Source organism: Pteropus medius, unplaced genomic scaffold (genome assembly GCF_902729225.1).
Source record: "Pteropus medius unplaced genomic scaffold, Ma_sr-lr_union100, whole genome shotgun sequence".
NCBI classification, from domain to species: Eukaryota; Metazoa; Chordata; class Mammalia; order Chiroptera; family Pteropodidae; genus Pteropus; species Pteropus medius.
The window spans coordinates 934717-954581 of record NW_024346062.1 but is presented as its reverse complement, the minus strand read 5'-3'; the positions used below and the strand labels follow the sequence as shown (position 1 = coordinate 954581).

The 19865-nt window shown below is 32.4% G+C and overlaps 1 protein-coding gene and 1 pseudogene across 2 annotated transcripts in view; both read left to right on the top strand.

Annotated features, from left to right (window-relative positions):
- Positions 1–19865, top strand: part of AP3B1 (adaptor related protein complex 3 subunit beta 1) — a 212354-nt gene that overhangs the window by 69558 nt on the left and 122931 nt on the right. For both annotated transcript variants that reach the window (XM_039874889.1, XM_039874890.1), the window contains exons 8-11: positions 14183–14335; positions 17416–17513; positions 19209–19263; positions 19350–19421. In XM_039874889.1, coding sequence (XP_039730823.1) covers positions 14183–14335; positions 17416–17513; positions 19209–19263; positions 19350–19421 — 378 coding nt within the window. The remainder of the gene's footprint in view (positions 1–14182; positions 14336–17415; positions 17514–19208; positions 19264–19349; positions 19422–19865) is intronic.
- On the top strand, positions 8995–9110 carry LOC120612633 (uncharacterized; annotated as a pseudogene).

The following is a 19865-nucleotide window of genomic DNA, read 5'->3' as shown; positions in this document are numbered from 1 at the left end:
GATAATCTTTTGACGATTTATGTAAACTGTGTGTAAACTCAGTTCTTTCATCTGTGAAAAAGATAGTAAATATCTGTGTTGTTTTCCTCATGGAGTGGTGTTAAGGATTCAGTAAGATATTTATGAAAGTGCTTTACTAATATTAGAAATTATTATTAGAGATTATAATTAATATTAGAGATTATTATTCAGGTGAAGTTGCCTTGTATTTCCACTAATTTCAGTGTTACTGTTCACGTGTTGCAAAAGTAGATGTTTTTCAGAAACACTTGTTTTTATATATAAGCAAATTTTGCTATGTGCAGTTCTTAATTATTGTAAATTTTATCTTTATTTTTTGTTACTCGTTTTTAACAAACATAAAGATCATAGTTTGTATTTATTTCTTAGTTAATTTTTTTTTATTCAGATAAAATGACCAAATCTGTATCCTAAGATCTCTCTAAAAAGCAAAGATTATCCTCAGACTCTAAAATTGCGGGCACTGACTTATTACAATTTTTGTGATCATTTGTGTTTGGAGCTTCATTGCATAGACTCATGGAATAGACTTATACTGTGTAGTGGTACTTTAAAGATGTATAAATTATGCCTTTCCAAAATAATACTTTATGGAATAAAAGGTATTTTTTTTTAACTTCATGGAGCTTAGATTTAATGAAACATTTCTCTCTACTGAAAGTGAATGTTTTAGAGCAAAGTGAGAAGCCAGTTTATTCTGATGTTTTTATATTTGCATTTGGGGTGGTCAGTATACATGAGTGGAAGAAGACCTATTTTTATATAAGTTCATATATATAAAACTCAGTGGTTGCATTTTTTAGAACACACTATTTTTTAGAGATGTTGTAGGTTCACCCAAAATAGTGGAAAATGCAGGAAGTTCCCATGTACCCCTTGCCCCCTCTAACACACAACCTCCCCTACTATCAACATCCTGTGCCACAGGGGTACATTTATTATAATCAATGAATATACATTAATATATTATTATCACCTGAAGTCCATAGTTTACATTGTGGTTCACTTTTGGTGTTGTGTATTTTATAGGCTTTGATAAATGTATAATAACATGACTCCATCATTGTAGTATCATACAGAATAGTTTCACTACCCTAAAAATTCTCTGTGCTCTGCCTCTTCTTCCCTCCTTCCCCCCACAAACCCTGACAATCATTAATCTTTTACTGCCTCTCTGGTTTTGCCTTTCTCGAATGTCATATAGTTGAAATCATACACGATGTACCCTTTCTAGATTGACTTCTTTCTCTTAGTTATATATATTTAAGGATCTTGCACATCTTTTCATGGCTCTATAGCTCATTTCTTTTTAGTGCCAAATAATAGTCCATTGTCTGGATGTACCACAGTTTATTCATCTATTCACCTAAAGAAGGACATAATGTTTGCCTGCAGATATTGGCAATTATGAATAATGCTGCTATAAATTTTGTGCCGGTATTTGTGTGGACTTGTTTGGGCATAAACTAAGAATTGTGATTGTTAGATCATTTGTTAGAATATATTTAATTTTGTGAGAAGTCTTCCTTTTTGGCTGTACCGTTTTGCATTGCCACTGGCAATGAATGTGAGTTTCAGTTACTTCACATCCTCACCAACATTTGATGTTGTCAGTGTTCTGGATTTTGGTCATTCTAACAGGCGTGTAGCAGTACCTCATTTCAATTTGCATTTCCCTAATGACATATGTAGATGGTCTTCTCATATGCTTATTTGCCACCTGTATGTCTTCTTTGGTGAGTTGTCCGTTCAGGTCTTTTGCCCATTTTTTAATCAATTTGTTTTCCTTCTTATTATTGAGTTTTAAGCGTTCTTTGTATGTTTTGGAAAATAACTCTTTATCAGATGTGTATTTTCCGAATGTTTCTCCAAGTCTTTGGCTTGTCTCATCTTTGTCTTGACATTGTCTTTTGCAGAGCAGACATTTTTTTTTTTTACTTTTTAAATATTTTTTAAAAATTTATTTAAACTAGTTTCAAGTATACAATACATTGGTTAGACATCTTTATAGTCATAAAACAATCCCCCCAATTGCTCCCTCCCTCCCCTGGCCCTCCACTTTGCCATCATATTAATGCTAACTGCATTTCCTTTGCCATTCTCCCCATCCCTATGACCAACTATCAACTACTAATTTGTACTTCTTTAACCCTTCACCCCATTCTCTCAGTCCCCCAACCCCTCTTCCCTCTGACCGACACTAAATTGTCCACTGTATTTATGAGTCTGTTTTTGATTAGTTTGTTCTTTTTGTTCCTTAGATTCTGCCTGTAAGTGAAAGTGAAATCATATGAAATTTACCTTTCTCTGTCTTATTTCACTCAGCATAATACCCTTTAGGTCCATCCAAGGTCCATCCATGTCATTGCAAATGGTAGGATTTCATTTTTTTTAATGGCTGAGTAACATTCCGTTGTATATATATATCTCATAACTTTTTTATCCAGTTGTCTGTTGATGGGTCCCTAGGTTGCTTCTGTATCTTGGCTATTGTGAATAATGCTGCAGTGAACATAGGGGTGCCTGTATCTTTACAAACAGCATTTTGGTTTTCTTTGGATAAATATCCAGAAGTGCAGTTGTTGGGTCAAAAGGTAGTTCTACTTTTCATTTTTTGAGGACCCTCCATACTGTTTTCCATAGAGGCTTACCAATTTGCAATTCCACCAACAATGTATGAGAGTTCCCTTTTCTCCACATTCTCGCCAACACTTGTTTTTTGATTTATTGATGATAGCCTTTCTGACAGGTGTGAGGTGATAGCTCATGTGGTTTTAATTTGCATTTCTCTGATGATTAGTGACCTTGAGCATCTTTTTATATGTCTATTAGCCATCTGTATTTCCTCTTTGGAGCAGAGCTTTTTATTTTAATGAAGTTCAATATTTCATGGATCATGTCCTTGGTGTTGTATCTAAAAGTCATCATTGTAGCCAAGGTTATCTAGATTTTCTCATAGGTTATCTTTTAGAATTTCATAGTTTTTAAAATATATATTCGTCTATGAACTTTTGTGAGTAAATTTTTGTTATGTGTCCAGTTTCATTTTTGTGTGTGTAGATGTCTAGTTGGTTCAGCACTGTTTGTTAAAAAAGAATATCTTCTCCATTGCATTGCCTTTGCTCCCTTGTCAAAGCTAAGTTGACTAGTCATGTGGGTCTGTTTTGGGATTCTCTGTTCTCTTCCATTAATCTTTTGTCTATTCTGTCACCAGTTATCACTGTCTTATTACTATAGCTTTATGGTAGATTTTAAGCATGCACAAAAGTAGTAGGGCTTAACAGTCCAGTGAATTCCCATATATACATCACCTAGCTACAATACTCATCAACTCATGACTGCTCTCATTTTAACTCTACCCCCTTCCCACTTCTTCCAGATTTCATATAAAATTCTAGATATTATATAATTTCATCTATATTCAGAATGTATTTCTAAAACAATATCTTCATATAAATAAACTACACAGCTTTCTCTAATGTAAGTTGGTTCTTATTTTCCAAATGAGAGGATTGAAGCTCCTTTTTAGGTTCAGCTTGAATGTATACTTTTTTAGAAAGATGGAGAAAGTAGTCTATTGTTATATATAAAACCTCACTTTATAAGCATACTTTTTAAATTACAGAAGTAAAATATCAGTGTAATTTTTATACTCATTTTATGCGTTTTATCACATTCATTTTATGTATTTGTGTCCTCAATAACTAGAGCTTATTTTTGAGTCATTTAATAGTCTTTCATCAGGAAGAATCTTTAATTTTGTTGTTTGAGATACATATCATCTTGGAGTATGGATATGATGCTGTCATAGAAATATATTTCAAGCCTCCAGTACACATCCACATGATATTAGGGGAGTTACTGTTTTGAATTCTTCTACAAGGAAGACTTGGCTTTTCTCCCCCATTTATTTTTTGGTCATTTATTTATATAAGTATGGACACAGATATTTATTTTTTGGGTTATATAATAGTGCTATCATTATTTATTTTGCTCAAAATTTTCAGCTTCAGCCTTAGGGTGTGTGTTTGTGTCTTTAAACACTCAATGATCTAAATTTAACTGTAACTGTCCTAGCTTTAGGACTAGCCATTTTTCCAAGGTGCAGAAGAGCAGGTTTTATGGGTTTATTAATGTTTTCTTACATCAGTCAGATTTCTGTCAAGTGGTTCCATCTTTTTGTAATAGTCATATCAGTAATTTATCGGAGTAAGAGTTGCATTACTTAATGACAATATGGCTTAGAAAAATTGCCAACATAAACCACAATATAAAGTGTTTTAATTAATATCTATTAGAAATACCATGTATGATAATGCCTCATTTCTCCAAGCGTAATAGTAACAATGCATTTTATAATTGATTTTTTATGCAAACACTTCAGAAACAAATTTGTTTCCTTGTCCCTTGACAGAGAATGAAAGATATTACTTAATATATTCCTTTTTCCTTTTAAGTTATACCTTTTATTATCTGTGTATCAAGAAACCAGACTATTAAGATGGTTAAAATCATAAGCATAATATACTCTGAATAAGGATTTTATATTTCTGAAGTCTTTATAACAGCTATTTAGCTATATAGGAGAGTCTTTTCTACTTAGTTCCAAATTCACAGATGTATTGCATAAATTTAGACTGCATCATATCAATTTCTGGATAAGAAACATATTACAAGACACAGAATAAGTTTTAAAAAATTAAGCAGTTCCACTTAAAATATTTATGAAATATTGCTTTCAAATACAATGGAAGTATATTAAAATTGGTTCATCTTTCTCTTTTATATGTGATATACAATAAGTGTACTAAGTTAAGCATTTGGGAACTTCTTTCTATAAATGGATTTCATTATCTTTGAAACCCATTTTTATCTAGTTTTACTCAAGCAGACTAAACATCTTAGTATATATTTTTATTTTTCAATTAGAGTTGACATTCAATATTAGTTCCAGGTGTACAGTGCAGTAGTTAGACATTTATATAATTACTAAGTGATCGCTTCGATTAGTCTAGTATCCATTTGGCAGTATCCATAGTTATTACAGTATTATTAACTATATGCTATACTTCACATCCCCATTACTATTTTGTAATTACCAATTTGTACTTCTTAATTCTTTCACCTTTTTCACCCAGCCTCCTAACTCACCTCCCATCTGGCAATCACCACTTCATTCTCTGAATCTATGAGTCCATTTCCATTTTATTTGTTAGTTTATTTTATTCTTTAGATTTCACATATAATGAGATCATATGGAATTTATCTTCATCTGACTTATTTCATTTAGCATAATACTCTCTCAGTCCATCCATGTTGCTGCAAGTGATAAGATTTTTTTTTTAATTTTTTTTTTTATGACTGAGTCAGTATATCTTGTTTACTTGTTTAACCAACTTTTATGTTTCTGGACAATAAAATTTATTTCATTATACATTAAAGTGTTAAAACTTTAAAACCATTCAAAGTTGTCTAAGATATGAAATCTGAGTCCTCACTTATTTAATTATCTGGACTATTATCTCTAAGAGAGCACACAAATCTTCCTCTATCTGATCTGTCCAAATATTACAAATGTAAAACTACTCAAAGTCAAATTTTAAAAGATTGCCACATTAACTATAAAGGTGGTTGCCGAAATTATCAAATATCATTGTGATATTTATCAAAATGATATTTAAAAATGGATCTGACTTTTTATAAAAATAATATGGGCCTGAAGTCCCTGCCAGAAGTTTAATCTTATCACTTATTTCTTCAAACATATTATCCATAGTTATTTTAAGTCCATTTTAAATTCTTTGCCTGTTATCCTTATTTTTTAGCTTTCCGTCTGTTTTTAGTTTTCCTTGATTTATATTTACATCATTGTCTTTTTTCTTTTATGCATATTTAAAAAATTTTTATTGAAGTACTTGTGGCAGAAGCAAATGACTTCACGAATTTTCACAAACTGAATATGTCTATGTAATGAGTACTCAGATTAAAAAACAAAAATAAGTATATTTCAGCAGCCCCTTCTTTAGCTATAGACACCTTCAACTTAATATTCTGCCTTCCCTCCCAAATGGAAACAATATCCTGACTCTTAATGATACTGCCTTTTCTTCTCTCTCTTCCTCCCTTCATTCCTTTCTTACTTTATGAAAAGTTGTGGAACTAGTTTGAAGCTTTGGATGATGGAATTTAATTTGCTTTACTATTACTAGGTAAGAGTATCAGTAATCTGAGTTCATTTAATCATCTCAGTTATGGATTGAGATGATTAAAAGCTGGGCTTTAATTATATCATCTTTATTCCCTAGGTTATAGACTTTCAGCTTTTAAACCAAAGACTAGGGCAGTAAGTAGGAATTTTGCTTTTTGGTGGATTTTGACCTCCAGCTTTTGTTTCTATATTTTTGTGAATCTGCTGAAAGCTCTTCCCAGCTTTTAGGCCTCTCAGCCTCCTGCTTTAGGGAGGAAGGCAATTGCAAATGCCAGTGAGATTTCTAGGTTTACTACTTCTGGGTCTTGCCTACATAACTCATCACAGTTCTGTTAGCATTTCAGTGCCTTCAAATAGATATGTAGCCATTTAGCAGAGCTCTGTAATCTTCTATTACTTACTTTTAAAAAATGATCTTTATAGGCTTATTTATGACATTTTTATCACTGGGGTTTTTGACTTCTTGTAGGCATCTCAGACTGGCATTGATTAAAGTTGTTTCAGTGTAATGAGTTCCCTAAAATAGAACATTATGGTTCAAAATGAAGCAGTTGTACAAGAGCCCCATGATATATTTATAAATTATCAAGTACGAAGAAATTTCTTTTTTGAGGGATAATTTTAGGGGCAAATTTTTCTTCGTATTTAGCATCTAGTGATTATGGTTTCTAGAAAGAAAATTTCTTAATAAAAGCAGTGATGATTGCTACTATTTGTTTGTTTGTTTTTTCTTTTTTTTGCTCCCCGCCCCCACCCCAGTAGCTACTAATTGAGTGTTTAATGTGCACTAAGCACCAAAGGTTTGTATAACCTTCATTAAACTAATCACCCTTTGTAAACACTTTTATGATATAGATACTGCTATTATTCCCCTTTACAACTGAGTAAATTAAGACCAGGAGAGGTCAAGTAATTTGCCGTGGTCATAGAGCCAGCACTGAAACTGAACTAGTATACCCATTCTGATTGTATACATCTATCTTCCATTATGTTTTGTCTGATGTCTGCTCTGATGGATTGAAAACCTAAGAAAACATAGCCAGCAGTAAAAGATTCAGACAAAAGTTGTGGGAGATAAGTTCCTATTCTGTGTGGAAGCCTCATCTCATTCATTTCATTAACTTCCTATAAACATTAACTTTTTATTTATGAATTGTTTTTTTCCTTTTAGTTCAAACTTAGAGAATTATACATAAAGCTAGTAGTTAGCAGAGCCAGATCTAAAAAGCTATGCTAGGGTATTCTCATGCAGTCGAAATTTCATAAAAAGTATAAGGGAAAATTTTCTTTGAGGGAAATATACTTCAAAATAATAATTTATATTAATAACTGTTATAGGTATTAAGCAACATTTCTTCATGTTTGTTATCCCATAATCCTGCTGTTAAAACTTTATGCTATTCAAATAATTCCTTTCATTTTAAGAAATTATAGTAATTTGTTTAATATTAAATGTTAATAAATCATTTATAGCTCAATATATCGTGATGTATTGATTTAGAGCAGTTTTTCTTAATAGCTTTTTAAGATCTTTGAATCTTGTGTGGGAAAGATGGCTTCACAGGTGAATTCTACCAAACATTCAAAGAAGAATTAATAGCTATCTTTCATAAACTATTTCAAAAAATTGAAAAGGAGCACTTCCAAACTCATTTTATGACATCAGCATTACCCTGATACCAGCATTTGTAGTAAATTAATTAATGCACTGCATCACATTAACAAAATAAAGGATAAAAACCATAAAATCATCTCAATAGATGCAGAAAAAGCATTTGTCAAAATTCAACATCCTTTTATCACAACTCTCAACAAAGTTGGTACAGAAAAACCATACCTCAACATAATAAAGGCTACATAAGACAAACCTACAGCTAATATCATACTCAGCAGTGAAAAGCTGAAAACCTTTCTGCTAAGTTCAGGAACAAGACAAGGATGCCCACTGTCACTGTTCTTATTCAACATAAGATTGGAAGTCCTTCCTACACCAGTCAGACAAGACAAAGAAATCAAAGGCATCCAAATTGGAAAGGAAGAAGTGAAACTCTCATTATATTCAAATGACATATCCCTAAAGAGTCCACAAAAAAAACCCGAAAAAACAACAAAAAAGCCCCCAATCTATTAGAACCAGTAAATGACTTAAGTTGCAGATACAGAATCAATATACAGAATTCTGTTGTATTTCTATATACCAATAATGAATGATCTAAAGAAATTAAGAAAACTTCTTAACTTCTCATTTACAATTGCATCAAAAAGTATAAAATACCTAGGAATAAATTTAACTAAAGAGGTGAAAGACCTATATTCTGAAACTATAAGACATTGAAGAAAGAATTTGAGCAAGGTACAAATAAAGGGGAGGATACCTTGTTCATGGATTGCAAGAACAAATATTGTTAAAATGTCCTTACTGTCTAAAGTAATATACAGATTCAATGCAATCCCTATTAAAATACCAGTGGCATTCTTCTCAGAATTAGAATAACTAATCCTAAAATTTATATAGAACCACAGAATGACCCCAAATAACCAAATGATTCTTGAGAAAGAACAAAGTGGGAGATATCATACTCCTTGATATCAAACTATACTACAAAGCTACAGTGATCAAAACAGTATGGTACTGACATAAAAACAGATACATAGATCAGTGGAATAGAATAGAGAGCCCAGAAATAAATCCTTGGACGTGGTTCCATAGTGTAGCAGTTAGCACGTCTGCTTTACATGCAGAAGGTCCTGGTCTACAGTCCATGGTCTACGGCCATACCACCCTGAACAAGCCCGATGTCTGATCTTGAAAGCTAAGCAGGGTTGGGCCTGGTTAATACTTGGATGGGAGACCACCTAGGAAGACCAGGTACTGTAGGCATAAATAATAATAATAAATAATAAAAAAAGAAATCCTCACTTATGTAGTCAATTAATCTATGACAGAGGAGGCAAGGATATACAATAGGGTAAAGACAGTTTCTTCAATAAGTGGTGTTGGCAAAACTGGAGAGATACATACAAAAAAAATGAAATTGGACTACTTTCTTACACCATTTACAAAAATAAACTCAAAATGGATTAAAGACTTAAATGTTAGACCTGAACCCATAAAACTCCTAGAAGGAAACATAGGCAGTAAACTTGGCATCGCTCTTAGCAGTATCTTTTTGGATATATCTTCTTGAGCAAGGGAAACAAAAAAAATGGGACTATATCAGACTAAAGAGTTTTTGCACAGCGTAGGAAACCATCAACAAAATGAAAAGACAACTACTGAATGGGAGAAGATATTTGCAAATGATACATCTGATAAAGGGTTGTTATCCATAATATGTAAAGAACTCGTACAACACTCCCAAAGTAATCAACCTCTAACATTTTAGGTAATTTCTATTATTGTTATAACGATGGATAAGTACCTACAAATAAGTGATTTACTGAATTTTTAATTTTGTTTAAACTTTTTAGGATAACTAGATTTATATGCATTTGTAAGAAATAATACATCTGGTTTAATGTACTCATTTTCTATAAATGATAACATAATTTATAAGGTAACATCTATAAATATATGTAATATAAGGTATTATAAATATATGTAAATGAATGTAATAAATATATAAATATATGTAATATAAGGTATTACAACCAGTATATTGACATTAATATAGTCAAGATTTAGAAAATTGCCATCACAAGGATCCTTCATATTGCCATTTTTATAGTTAAACCCACTTCCTTCTGTATGCTTAACCCTGCATCCCTTAACCTGAATCTACCACTAATTTTTTCTGCATCTCTATCATTTTGTCATTTCAAGAATGTTATATAAATGGAATTATATAGCATGTAACCTTTTAGGATTAATTTTTCTCACTCAGCATACTTCTCTGGAGATTAATCAGAATTGCATGTATTAGTAGTTTGTTTTTCATTTGTGAGTGGTATTTTACAGCATAGATGTTTAACCAATTGTTTAACCCTTCATCCTTTGAAGGACATCTGGGTTGTTTCCATTTCAGCTAATAGGAATAAAGCTACTATGAATATTTTGTGTACTGGTTTTTATATGAGAATAAATTTCCATTTCCCAGTAATAAATATGCAAGAGTGCAATTACTGGTTGTGTGGTAATTATAGGTTTAGTTCTATAAGAAACGGCCAACCCATCAGAGTGACTGTAACCTTTTACATTCTTACCAGCCATGTATAAGCGATGCATTTCCTCTGTGTCCTTGCCATCATTTGGTGTTGTCACTATTTCTAAATTTAGATGAGAACCATTGTGATAGATGTGTAGTGATATCTTGCTGTGGTTTTTAATGTGCATTTTGCTAATAGTAAGGTTGGTTATCTATTCGTGTGTGTGTGTGCGCGTGCGTGCGTGTTGCCATTCATATATCTCATTTAGTGAATAGTTTGTTGATATCTCTATTAGTTTGCTAGAGCTGCATAACAAAATACCATAGACTAGGTGGCTCAATGCACAGAAATCTATTTCTCATCATTCTAGAGTCTAGAAGTCCAAGATCAAGATGTTGGTAGGTTTGGTTTCTCCTGAGGCCTCTCTCCTTGGCTTACAGATGACCCGCCTTCTTTCTGTGTCGTTACACTGTCTTGTCCTGTAGCATCCCAGAAATCGGACAGGGTTTCTCTCCGCTTTAGTCCAATTGGCAGTGTCTCTGCTGGTAAAATCCCATCTCTCTTAAATCCACAAGTGACACCCATGATCTCTTTATCAAGTGATTTTCTAGAAACACACTTGGTATTCTCTTTTGATGATGTTTTCTCAATTTTTGCCATATAGATAGACTAATTTCCAGTCTTCAAGTTATAGTTTACTATTGCTTAAATTCTTTCCGTTTATCTTTTTTTCTCATATCACCGTAAGCAACAAAGAAAAACCAGGCCGCACATTCAACACTTTGCTTAGTAATCTCTTCAGCTAGATATCCAAGTTCATCATATTTAACATCTACATAAAACATGAGAACACGGCCAAGTTCTTTGTCACTTTATAACAAGGATCACCTTTCTACCAGTTTTCAAAAACATATTCCTCATTCTCATCTGAGATCTTATTAGAATCACCTTTAACATCATATTTCTATTAATAGTCTGTTGAAGGCAATCTAGGTTTGTTTTATTTAACATACACCTCAGCTGTTCCAGCCGCTACCTATTACCTAGTTCCAAAGCCACTTCTACACCTTAGGTATTTGTTGTAGCAGTACCCTACTTCTTGTTACCAAAATCTGTATTAGGTTGCTAGGGTTGCCATAACAAAATACCACAGACTGAAAGGCTTAAACAACAGAAATTTATTTCTCACAGTTTCTCACATTTCTTCTATGAGGCTGCAAGTCCAAGATCAAAGTGGCAGGTCCTGAGGCCTCTCTCTTTGACTTGCAGATGGCTGCCTCTCACTGCGCCTTCATATGGCCTTTTTATCTGTGCTACTGTTGGTGTCTCTCTTATTAGAAGGATACCTGTTGTATTAGATTAGGGTCCCACTCATATGATCTAACTTAACTTTAATTACCTCTTTAAAGGATCTATTTTGGCATATAGTCACATTTAGTATTAGGGCTTTGAGATGTGAATTTGGGGAGGGAGGGCACAGTGTAGTCCATAACAATATCTTTTGCCCCCTTTTAAAATGAATTGTTGTTTTTGCTCTGGAGTTTCGGGAGTGGTCTTTGTATTTTAGATTCTAGTCCCTTGTCACACATGTGGTTGCAAATATTTTCTGCTAATATGTAATTTGTTTTTTTCCTCTTAAGAGGAATCATAGTAGGAGTAGGGAGGCCAGCTTGACCCAAATCCAGATTCTCCTCTTTCTTTAGAGGTCAACACTATCATCATACACTTGAAATCCTTCTACCTAACAGAAGATCTACAGTTCGGATATTTACTGGGTTCAGCAAATAAAACAAGAGAGACCTACAATGACTTTATTGATAGAGGGAAAAATGTTTTCAGTTGTAACATTTCTATTCGGTTTTTATGTCTTCTATTTCTTTGTTTACACTTTGTAGTTCTTTGCTAAGGCCTTATATGTTTTTTATTGTTTCAAGGATATTCCTAGCTGCTCACTGAAATATTTTTATGATGGCTGTTTTAAAATCTTTATCAAATATTTCTAATATCCCAGGTGTTGTCATCTACTGGTTATCTTTTTCATCCCATTTGAGATCTTCCTGGTTCTTGGAATAATGAGTGATTTTTGATTGAAATCTGGACAGTTTGGATATTATGAGATTCTTGATCTTATTCATACTTTTGGTTTTAGCTAAGTTTGTTTGACAGCACTCCAGCAGGAAAAGGTGGAGTATATGCCCTCTAATTATTGCCAGGTCATGGCGGAAGTCCAGGTCACCCACTCAGCATCCATTGACACTTCAGGGAGATTGTGCTCATTGTTACTGTGGGTGAATGTAGGATTTCTGGCTCCCCACTAATACTCACCTGATAGCTCTCTGGCTGGGAGGTATAAAAGTGCCTCATAACTGTTCCACATGTGTCCTTCACTAACACCACAGTGTGGTGTGTCCTTGTTACCACTGGTTGGTGGTGCTGCAAGTCCTGAGTGTCCACTAAGCATCCTTTTACACTAGCCCATTGAGAAGGGATATGGTACCTCGTTATTGACAGATAGGCCTGGATGTCCAAGCTCCCCATTTGGTCTGTACTGGCACCACTGGGATGCCTTATTACCTCCTGATGGGGATTAAAGTCTCAGTGCCATCTTGGCCTTTTCTGACAAACCCCTGCGGGATGATTGGGACATCTCATTCATTATAGCTTGGTAAGAGTAGAAATCTAGGCTTTCTGTGTCAGCCTTTGATGGTGGAGGTAGGGCTAGGGCTGTTTTTCCTCTAGTATTGGCTGCACTAGAACAGTTAGTTATTTTCTAAAACAGTTTTCTGTCTTACTATACTTTTCCTTTCTTTGTCCTTTGCCTACAAAGACCAGGCTTTGGGAGAATTTGTTTTATCTATGCCTTTTGGTGTTTCTGGGTTACCAGCTTCTCTAACATCCAGTCTTTGATAGATGAGGTAAAAATGAAAACTCAAGGGACTTAGTTTGGTTATTCTTTGAGTCCTCAGGTTTCCATCCAGTCTTCCTTCCACTCTCTGACTTTTCTTTCTTATGTTTGTTTTGAATATACTGTCTTGGATTTCTAGTTGTACTTAGAGGAATAGGGAAAATTTATCTACTCCATCTTCCAAGAATTTGGTAATAGAAATTACCTCTAAACAGTAGTTGAATTGGCTCTCTGTGGATATTAATTGTTGTGTGCTTTTCTGTTATTGTTTGTTTATTTTTAGGACTAAATACCTGTAAGCTGATTTTATTGACAAAGATAATAAAGAGTTCAAATGAAAAGGGCGAGTAAAAACATAGAATTATCTCCTGTGGTTATATTTAAATCTCAAACTGAGTCTTGGCAACATAGGGACCTACTTAATCACCATTAGTTTTTAACTTGTCAAGCTTTATTCTGATTTCTTTCATGTGTGTTGCAGTTCAAAAAATTCTTCTCTTTCTTCCGACTCTTTGATCCAGTTACAGAGTGACTAGTAATTTATGGAATCAGTTTTCAGGTTTTACATAGTCTTATATTATAAGCTTTGTTAGAATCTAATGGTCAGGTTTTCCCTTTGGGCAGCTCTGGGTATTTCTATGGAGAGTTAATATTTTCAGGGTTCTGCTATATAATATATAATATAAAAGAAGTATTACCTGAAGGACAGTTATAGTACCATATTATAAAATATGAGAAAAAGCAAGGCCTTCCTTTCATATAGGTAGCATAGTATTTTTAAATTGCCTCAAAAGTAGTATTCTACAGTGAAATATTACTGTAGATGTTAAAAAAAAGTTTTGTGTAATATTTGGGCTATTCAAGGTCTGAACTAAACTTGGGGTCGGATTTCTTTCCTGTAGGATGATGGTCTACAGGATAATGAAAAGAATTTCTATGAATCTGATGATGAACAGAAGGAAAAGACTGACAAAAAGAAGTCTTATACTATGGATCCAGATCATAGACTTTTAATTCGGAATACAAAGCCTTTGCTTCAGAGCAGGAATGCAGCGGTATGTTAAAACCTTTATAAGAAATAATTTACAGATTTTTTTTTAAAAAAATGGTATTTAAAAGTATGTAAGTTGAATAAACAAGTAATGGAGCATTTGTTTGTTTTATTTGTGTGTATACGAAAAAATTAGATTTTTATGAGATTACTTGGTTTGGTAGTTGTATGCCTAACTTTACTTCCATTACCTTTTTGTGGTTTTGTTAATTGACTTTTCCTAACATATGAGCTCAAGATGTTTCTTAGTTGATTTTAGAAATTAGTCGTGAGTACTTAATCTATTAGTCTATGATACTTGTATCTACCTGATAAAAGCACCTAGCATAATTCCTCATGCTTAGTAAATTTTAACTGGTAGGAATAACTATTAAAAATTATCTTTATTTGGATTCTAAGTCTTTGTTTTATTTTGTTTTACATCTTTTTATTTTAAATAACCCTTTATATTTTAGAAGAATACATGTGCATAATAGAATATCAGAAAATGCAGACTAACAAAACTAAAAAAATTAAAACATCATATTTTCATCACTCAGAAATCAGTTATATCTTAATGCATTTTTTCTAGATCTTGTTTCTCCATAAGTATACATTTATTCACATGTGTGTGTCCATACATATATATCTTTTAAATCAAGAGAGTAATCATACTAGATGTATTATTTTTAACTTTTTTTCTAGTCCTTCCTCTTCACCTTGCTATTTCAATAAAATTTTATCTCATTTAATGCCTATTTATCTTAAATTATCTCTTATAAGTGTCTCATCTAAACCAGTATCTGTTCTATTGCATCTGGTCACTATACCTTTTTTAACCTCTCAAATCTTGCAGAAGGTTCTTCTGGATTTATCTGATTGATTCCTTTATAAAGTGCTATTTCACTTTTTCTTTTATAACCTGTATTTCCTGTTAACTGGAAGTTATATCTAAAGGCTTGATGGATCCAAGTTAAACATTTTCTTATAATTTTTTTAATTAAAAATATTCTTAATTGTTCTCTTCACTTAGTAAAAACTTTGAAAATGAGGAATTTCACTTGAATTGTTTTCTGTTGCTTGAGAATTTAGAACTTAGACCTTTGTATGTGTTTTAATAATTAGCAGTTTTTATTTTATACCTAGTAATTTAGGTTCAAAATAATTAAATAACCATATATTATTATTTTACTAATGTTGTAAAATATATTTTAGTGTGCCTTAGCTTACCCAGATAGTTGTTACATAGCCGTAACTTGCTACATAAAACTCTACTTTATAATCAACACACTATTAATTTAACTTTGTCTTAGAAGTTGATTTTATAGTACAAATACTTTTTGATCAAAAATATTCTTGAATAGAGGTAGTTCATACCTTTTGTTCCAGTATGTTTTGGTTCCCTGCTTATTTGATTGTGTACCAATTAGAGGTGGTTTACTTTTTGTTACATTATGTTTTGTTATCCTACTTCTTGCGTTGTAAATACATAGAGAGACTGACTTTCAAAGGATTGTCTGACTTTCGAAGGATTGTGAATAGATTTTTTTGTTTGTTTTAGCCTTATTCTCAACTTTTACAAGAGACTTTGAGGATTTGTTTTAGGAAATTAGTGCTGTATGTTGCATTATTTTTTAAAATGACTCAAGGATTTGTAGATTAAGTCAAGCATTAATTAAAATTTTGTTTTATAAGACTGAATTCAGGAGAGTTTGTTCTGTAAAGTTATTTGTGGATCACAATTCAAAAAGTAAGATATTCTAAAACTACTCTCATTCTCAAGTAATGTCTGAAAGCTATAAATCAGTCTTGTAAAAAGAAAAAAGTACAACAAAATGCTAAACAGTAAATTTAGGACCCTGTAAAATATATATTTTTAAAATGTATATTTTGGAAGAAACTTTTACTTCAGATACCCTCAGGTGCTGTATACTCTTTAGGCATGTGTAAAACTTCTGCCATATATTTGTTAGAACTTTATAGACCAACCAGAAGTAAAGTAATATTAATATATCTTCTGAGCCAAAGACAAGACAATGTAACTTCTATAGCTCTATCTCTGCAATTGTCATATGTTAAACTGGGTACTCTCTGTAAATGGGAAGTGTGGACTTCTTATCTGTGCATCTAAGTGTAGAAGCACATACAGGAAACTACTTGTTTTATGACAAAGAAATTCCGATCACTCTTATAATGGCTTTGAACCAAAGATTATTTTTAAGGTTCTGCATTTTGAAAACCAAGATCATCTCAAGTGCTGCTGTTTTAGAGGAATTGTTTTAAAAAGAGTTTCTTTAATTATGATTTAAATGTACTTATTTAAAAAAAAATTCAGCCTACTTATTACTGTTATCCTGAAGTATCTGGCTTCATTTGGAAAAGGCATGCTTACAATTTAAAAAAAAAAAATTGCCTGTCTCAGAGCAGCAGCAGCAGTAGTACTAGGGAGACTGGGACTTGGAGTGTTGTGTCAAGCTTTGCCATGTACTGGCTGTCATACCTTGGGTGGTTCATTTAACACCTATTTTCTTTTCCAGGATGTATTAGTTTCCTAGTGGTGCCATAAGAAATTACTACAAACTCAGTGGATTGAAACCGCAGAAATTTATTCTCTCTTATTTCAGGAGGCCAAGTCCAAAATCATGGTGTCAGTAGGGTTGGTTCCTTCTGGAAGCTGTGAAGGAGAAACTGCCTTTTGCAGCTAGCTTCTGGTGTTGTCAGCAATCCTTGGTATTCCTTGGCTTATTACTCTGATCTCTGCTTCCATCTTCACACTGCCTGTTCTTTGTTTTTGTGTGTCCTCTTCTGTCTTTTATAAAGACATTCTTATTGTATTTATGGTCCACCCTAATCCAGTATGAGCTCATCCTGATTATATGTTAGTAACATCTGCAAAGACCTTATTTCCAAATAAGATGACATTTTGAGGGTAGATGTGAATTCTTGGGGCACACTATTCAACCTGCCGTAAAGGTAATGACATATTTATCTTATTTTATAGGAATTTTGTAGGAGTTAAAAGAAATAATATGTAAGAATGTTCTTTGAAACTGTGGGGTGTTGCAGTGTTCATAGTTCTTATTGTGTTCATGCTTTATTTCTTAGGTGGTTATGGCGGTTGCTCAGCTATATTGGCACATAGCACCTAAATCTGAAGCTGGCATTATTTCTAAATCACTAGTGCGTTTACTTCGTAGCAATAGGTAGGATATGGTTTTATACCTGTGTTTTCTTTTGTATTCTTTCAAAAGTAATGTTTGAAAAAACATAACGTGTCTTTCAGGCATTTAATATGTAGCTCTGACTGTATTTTATCAATAAAATTTCATAATCAAGGGAATCAGAATGAAAGGTTGTATACAGTTTATCTCAGTTAATGATAAATATTGACTTTTTTTAACCTCAAGCCCAAAGAAATTAAAAATATCTTTTAGCATAATAGTATATGCTGTCACCCTAGCCTAGTGTTAGTGTTTGATATTTTAGGTGTGACAATAATAATTTTTGGGAGTAGTAAATCTGGAATCACAAAAATACTATACCTGTGTATTATGAGATTGACTCAGTGTAATTATATGTAATTTTATATAAAGCAATACACATTTTAAATTATATTGTTTATGACAGAATTGCTACTTCCTTTAAAGCTGCAATATCTAATTACTGTAGTTTGCTCTATTTTTTATTGAACTTTTACTTATTTTTAGATATCTTAAAATTTGTACTTGGTATACAATATTATATTAGTTTTAGATGTACAACATAGTGATTCAACATTTATAATACCTTATGATGTGATCACCACATTTAGTCTAGTAATCATGTCACCATTAATTTGCTATATTGAAAAAGAGAGCTATATTCTTAATAGCCACTTATTTTAAAGAAATGCATACTCTTTTCATTTCCCGTAGGTAGGTAGGTAGGTAGGTAGGTAGATAGGTAGATGGATAGCAAGAATATCTTTCTCTTTAATTTTACCTCACTATAATTTAGCAGTTCAGATCAGCAATTCACGACATATACTTTCAAAGTTTAAGATCAGATTTTTTTTCATTTGTTTTGTTTTCTGTGTTTAAGGATACCATTGTTTTAGCTTTTTTGCAATATTTTTTTTGCAAATAACTAGATAATTTAAATTAAAAATAGTTTTTTCACTGAGTGCTTATTTCTAATAGAGTTTGGGGGGATGGGAAAGATAGATATTTATTTTTGTCTTTAACTCAAACTTAGTGTCACAATTTTAGCCCTAGACTGACTTTTGCTGTTCCTTAGTAAAATACTATTTCCTTTGGGTTTCTGTTCTTTCAGCTGTCTTTATACAGTCATTTTTGACCCTTTTACCAGTTCAATAATTTTTCTTTTCTGGAACTAGTTCAAAGGTTATCAGAAGGATCTGGAATGCATCTTTCACATGAAGGCATATATGCCAGTTTCAGTTCTACCTTCATTTCTTGGATATTTGGACATAAAAATAACATGACTGTTTTTTTAACCTTTCACTCTGGGTAGAATTGAATGACACAGTACACTCTTGCAATCAAGAGTTTGTATTAACTCTATGGTCATGTTTGTTCCATTAGCCCTAAGAATACCTTCCTTGCACGTACCATGTGTTCAGATTAGCTACAGTACTGGCTTTACATTAAGAATGCAGTATTATAAAATTGGTTTTAACTTTTCTTCGTGATGAATCAAATATAACTTAATAATACTTTGTAGGGAAGTTGTATTTAAAAATAAGCCATAAACATCTAAGATTTACTAAAAACTTTTCAATATTATATTTAATATTATATTCAGTATAAAACTTAATGCTAATTCTTTTTAATGTACTGTTTATTTAAAGATATTTCGTTTGAAAATATACCCAATAAAAATTTTTCTTTAATTACTAGGGAAGTGCAGTATATTGTCCTACAGAATATAGCAACTATGTCAATTCAAAGAAAGGTATGTACATTTGAATACATAATTCCAGAAAGAAATGAATGTATTCATATCATTAAATGTATTTATATATTTATTTTTGTATCCAGGGTATGTTTGAACCTTATCTGAAGAGTTTCTATGTTAGGTCAACTGATCCAACTATGATCAAGACACTGAAGGTAGGCATGCTTTTGTTCTTCAGATACTCTAACACATGTTTACTTCAGAGGTATTGCTATAGTTTTTAGCATCTGCAAAATAGAGACCTACTTTTAAAAAACATAGGTATTTTGAGATTTTCTTTATACTTTCTAAACTACATTATTCTATACTAGTTACTGTGCTACATTCTACTAATACAAAGTGAAGACATGCTACCTATACCCTGAGTAACTCACAGTATACTTAAAGAGATAGATAAGTAAATAGATAATTTTAGCACTATGTGTTTTAAGTGATATTGTAGAGATTTGAATTGAGTGCTGTAAAGAACACAAAGGTGGAGTCAATTCTCTGGGAGATTTAGAAAAGACTTGTGAAAAAGATGATGTTTGAGTTGATCTTAAAAGAATAACATTTTTGAGAGTCAGTATAGTTAAAATGATCTTATTACCTAAAGCATT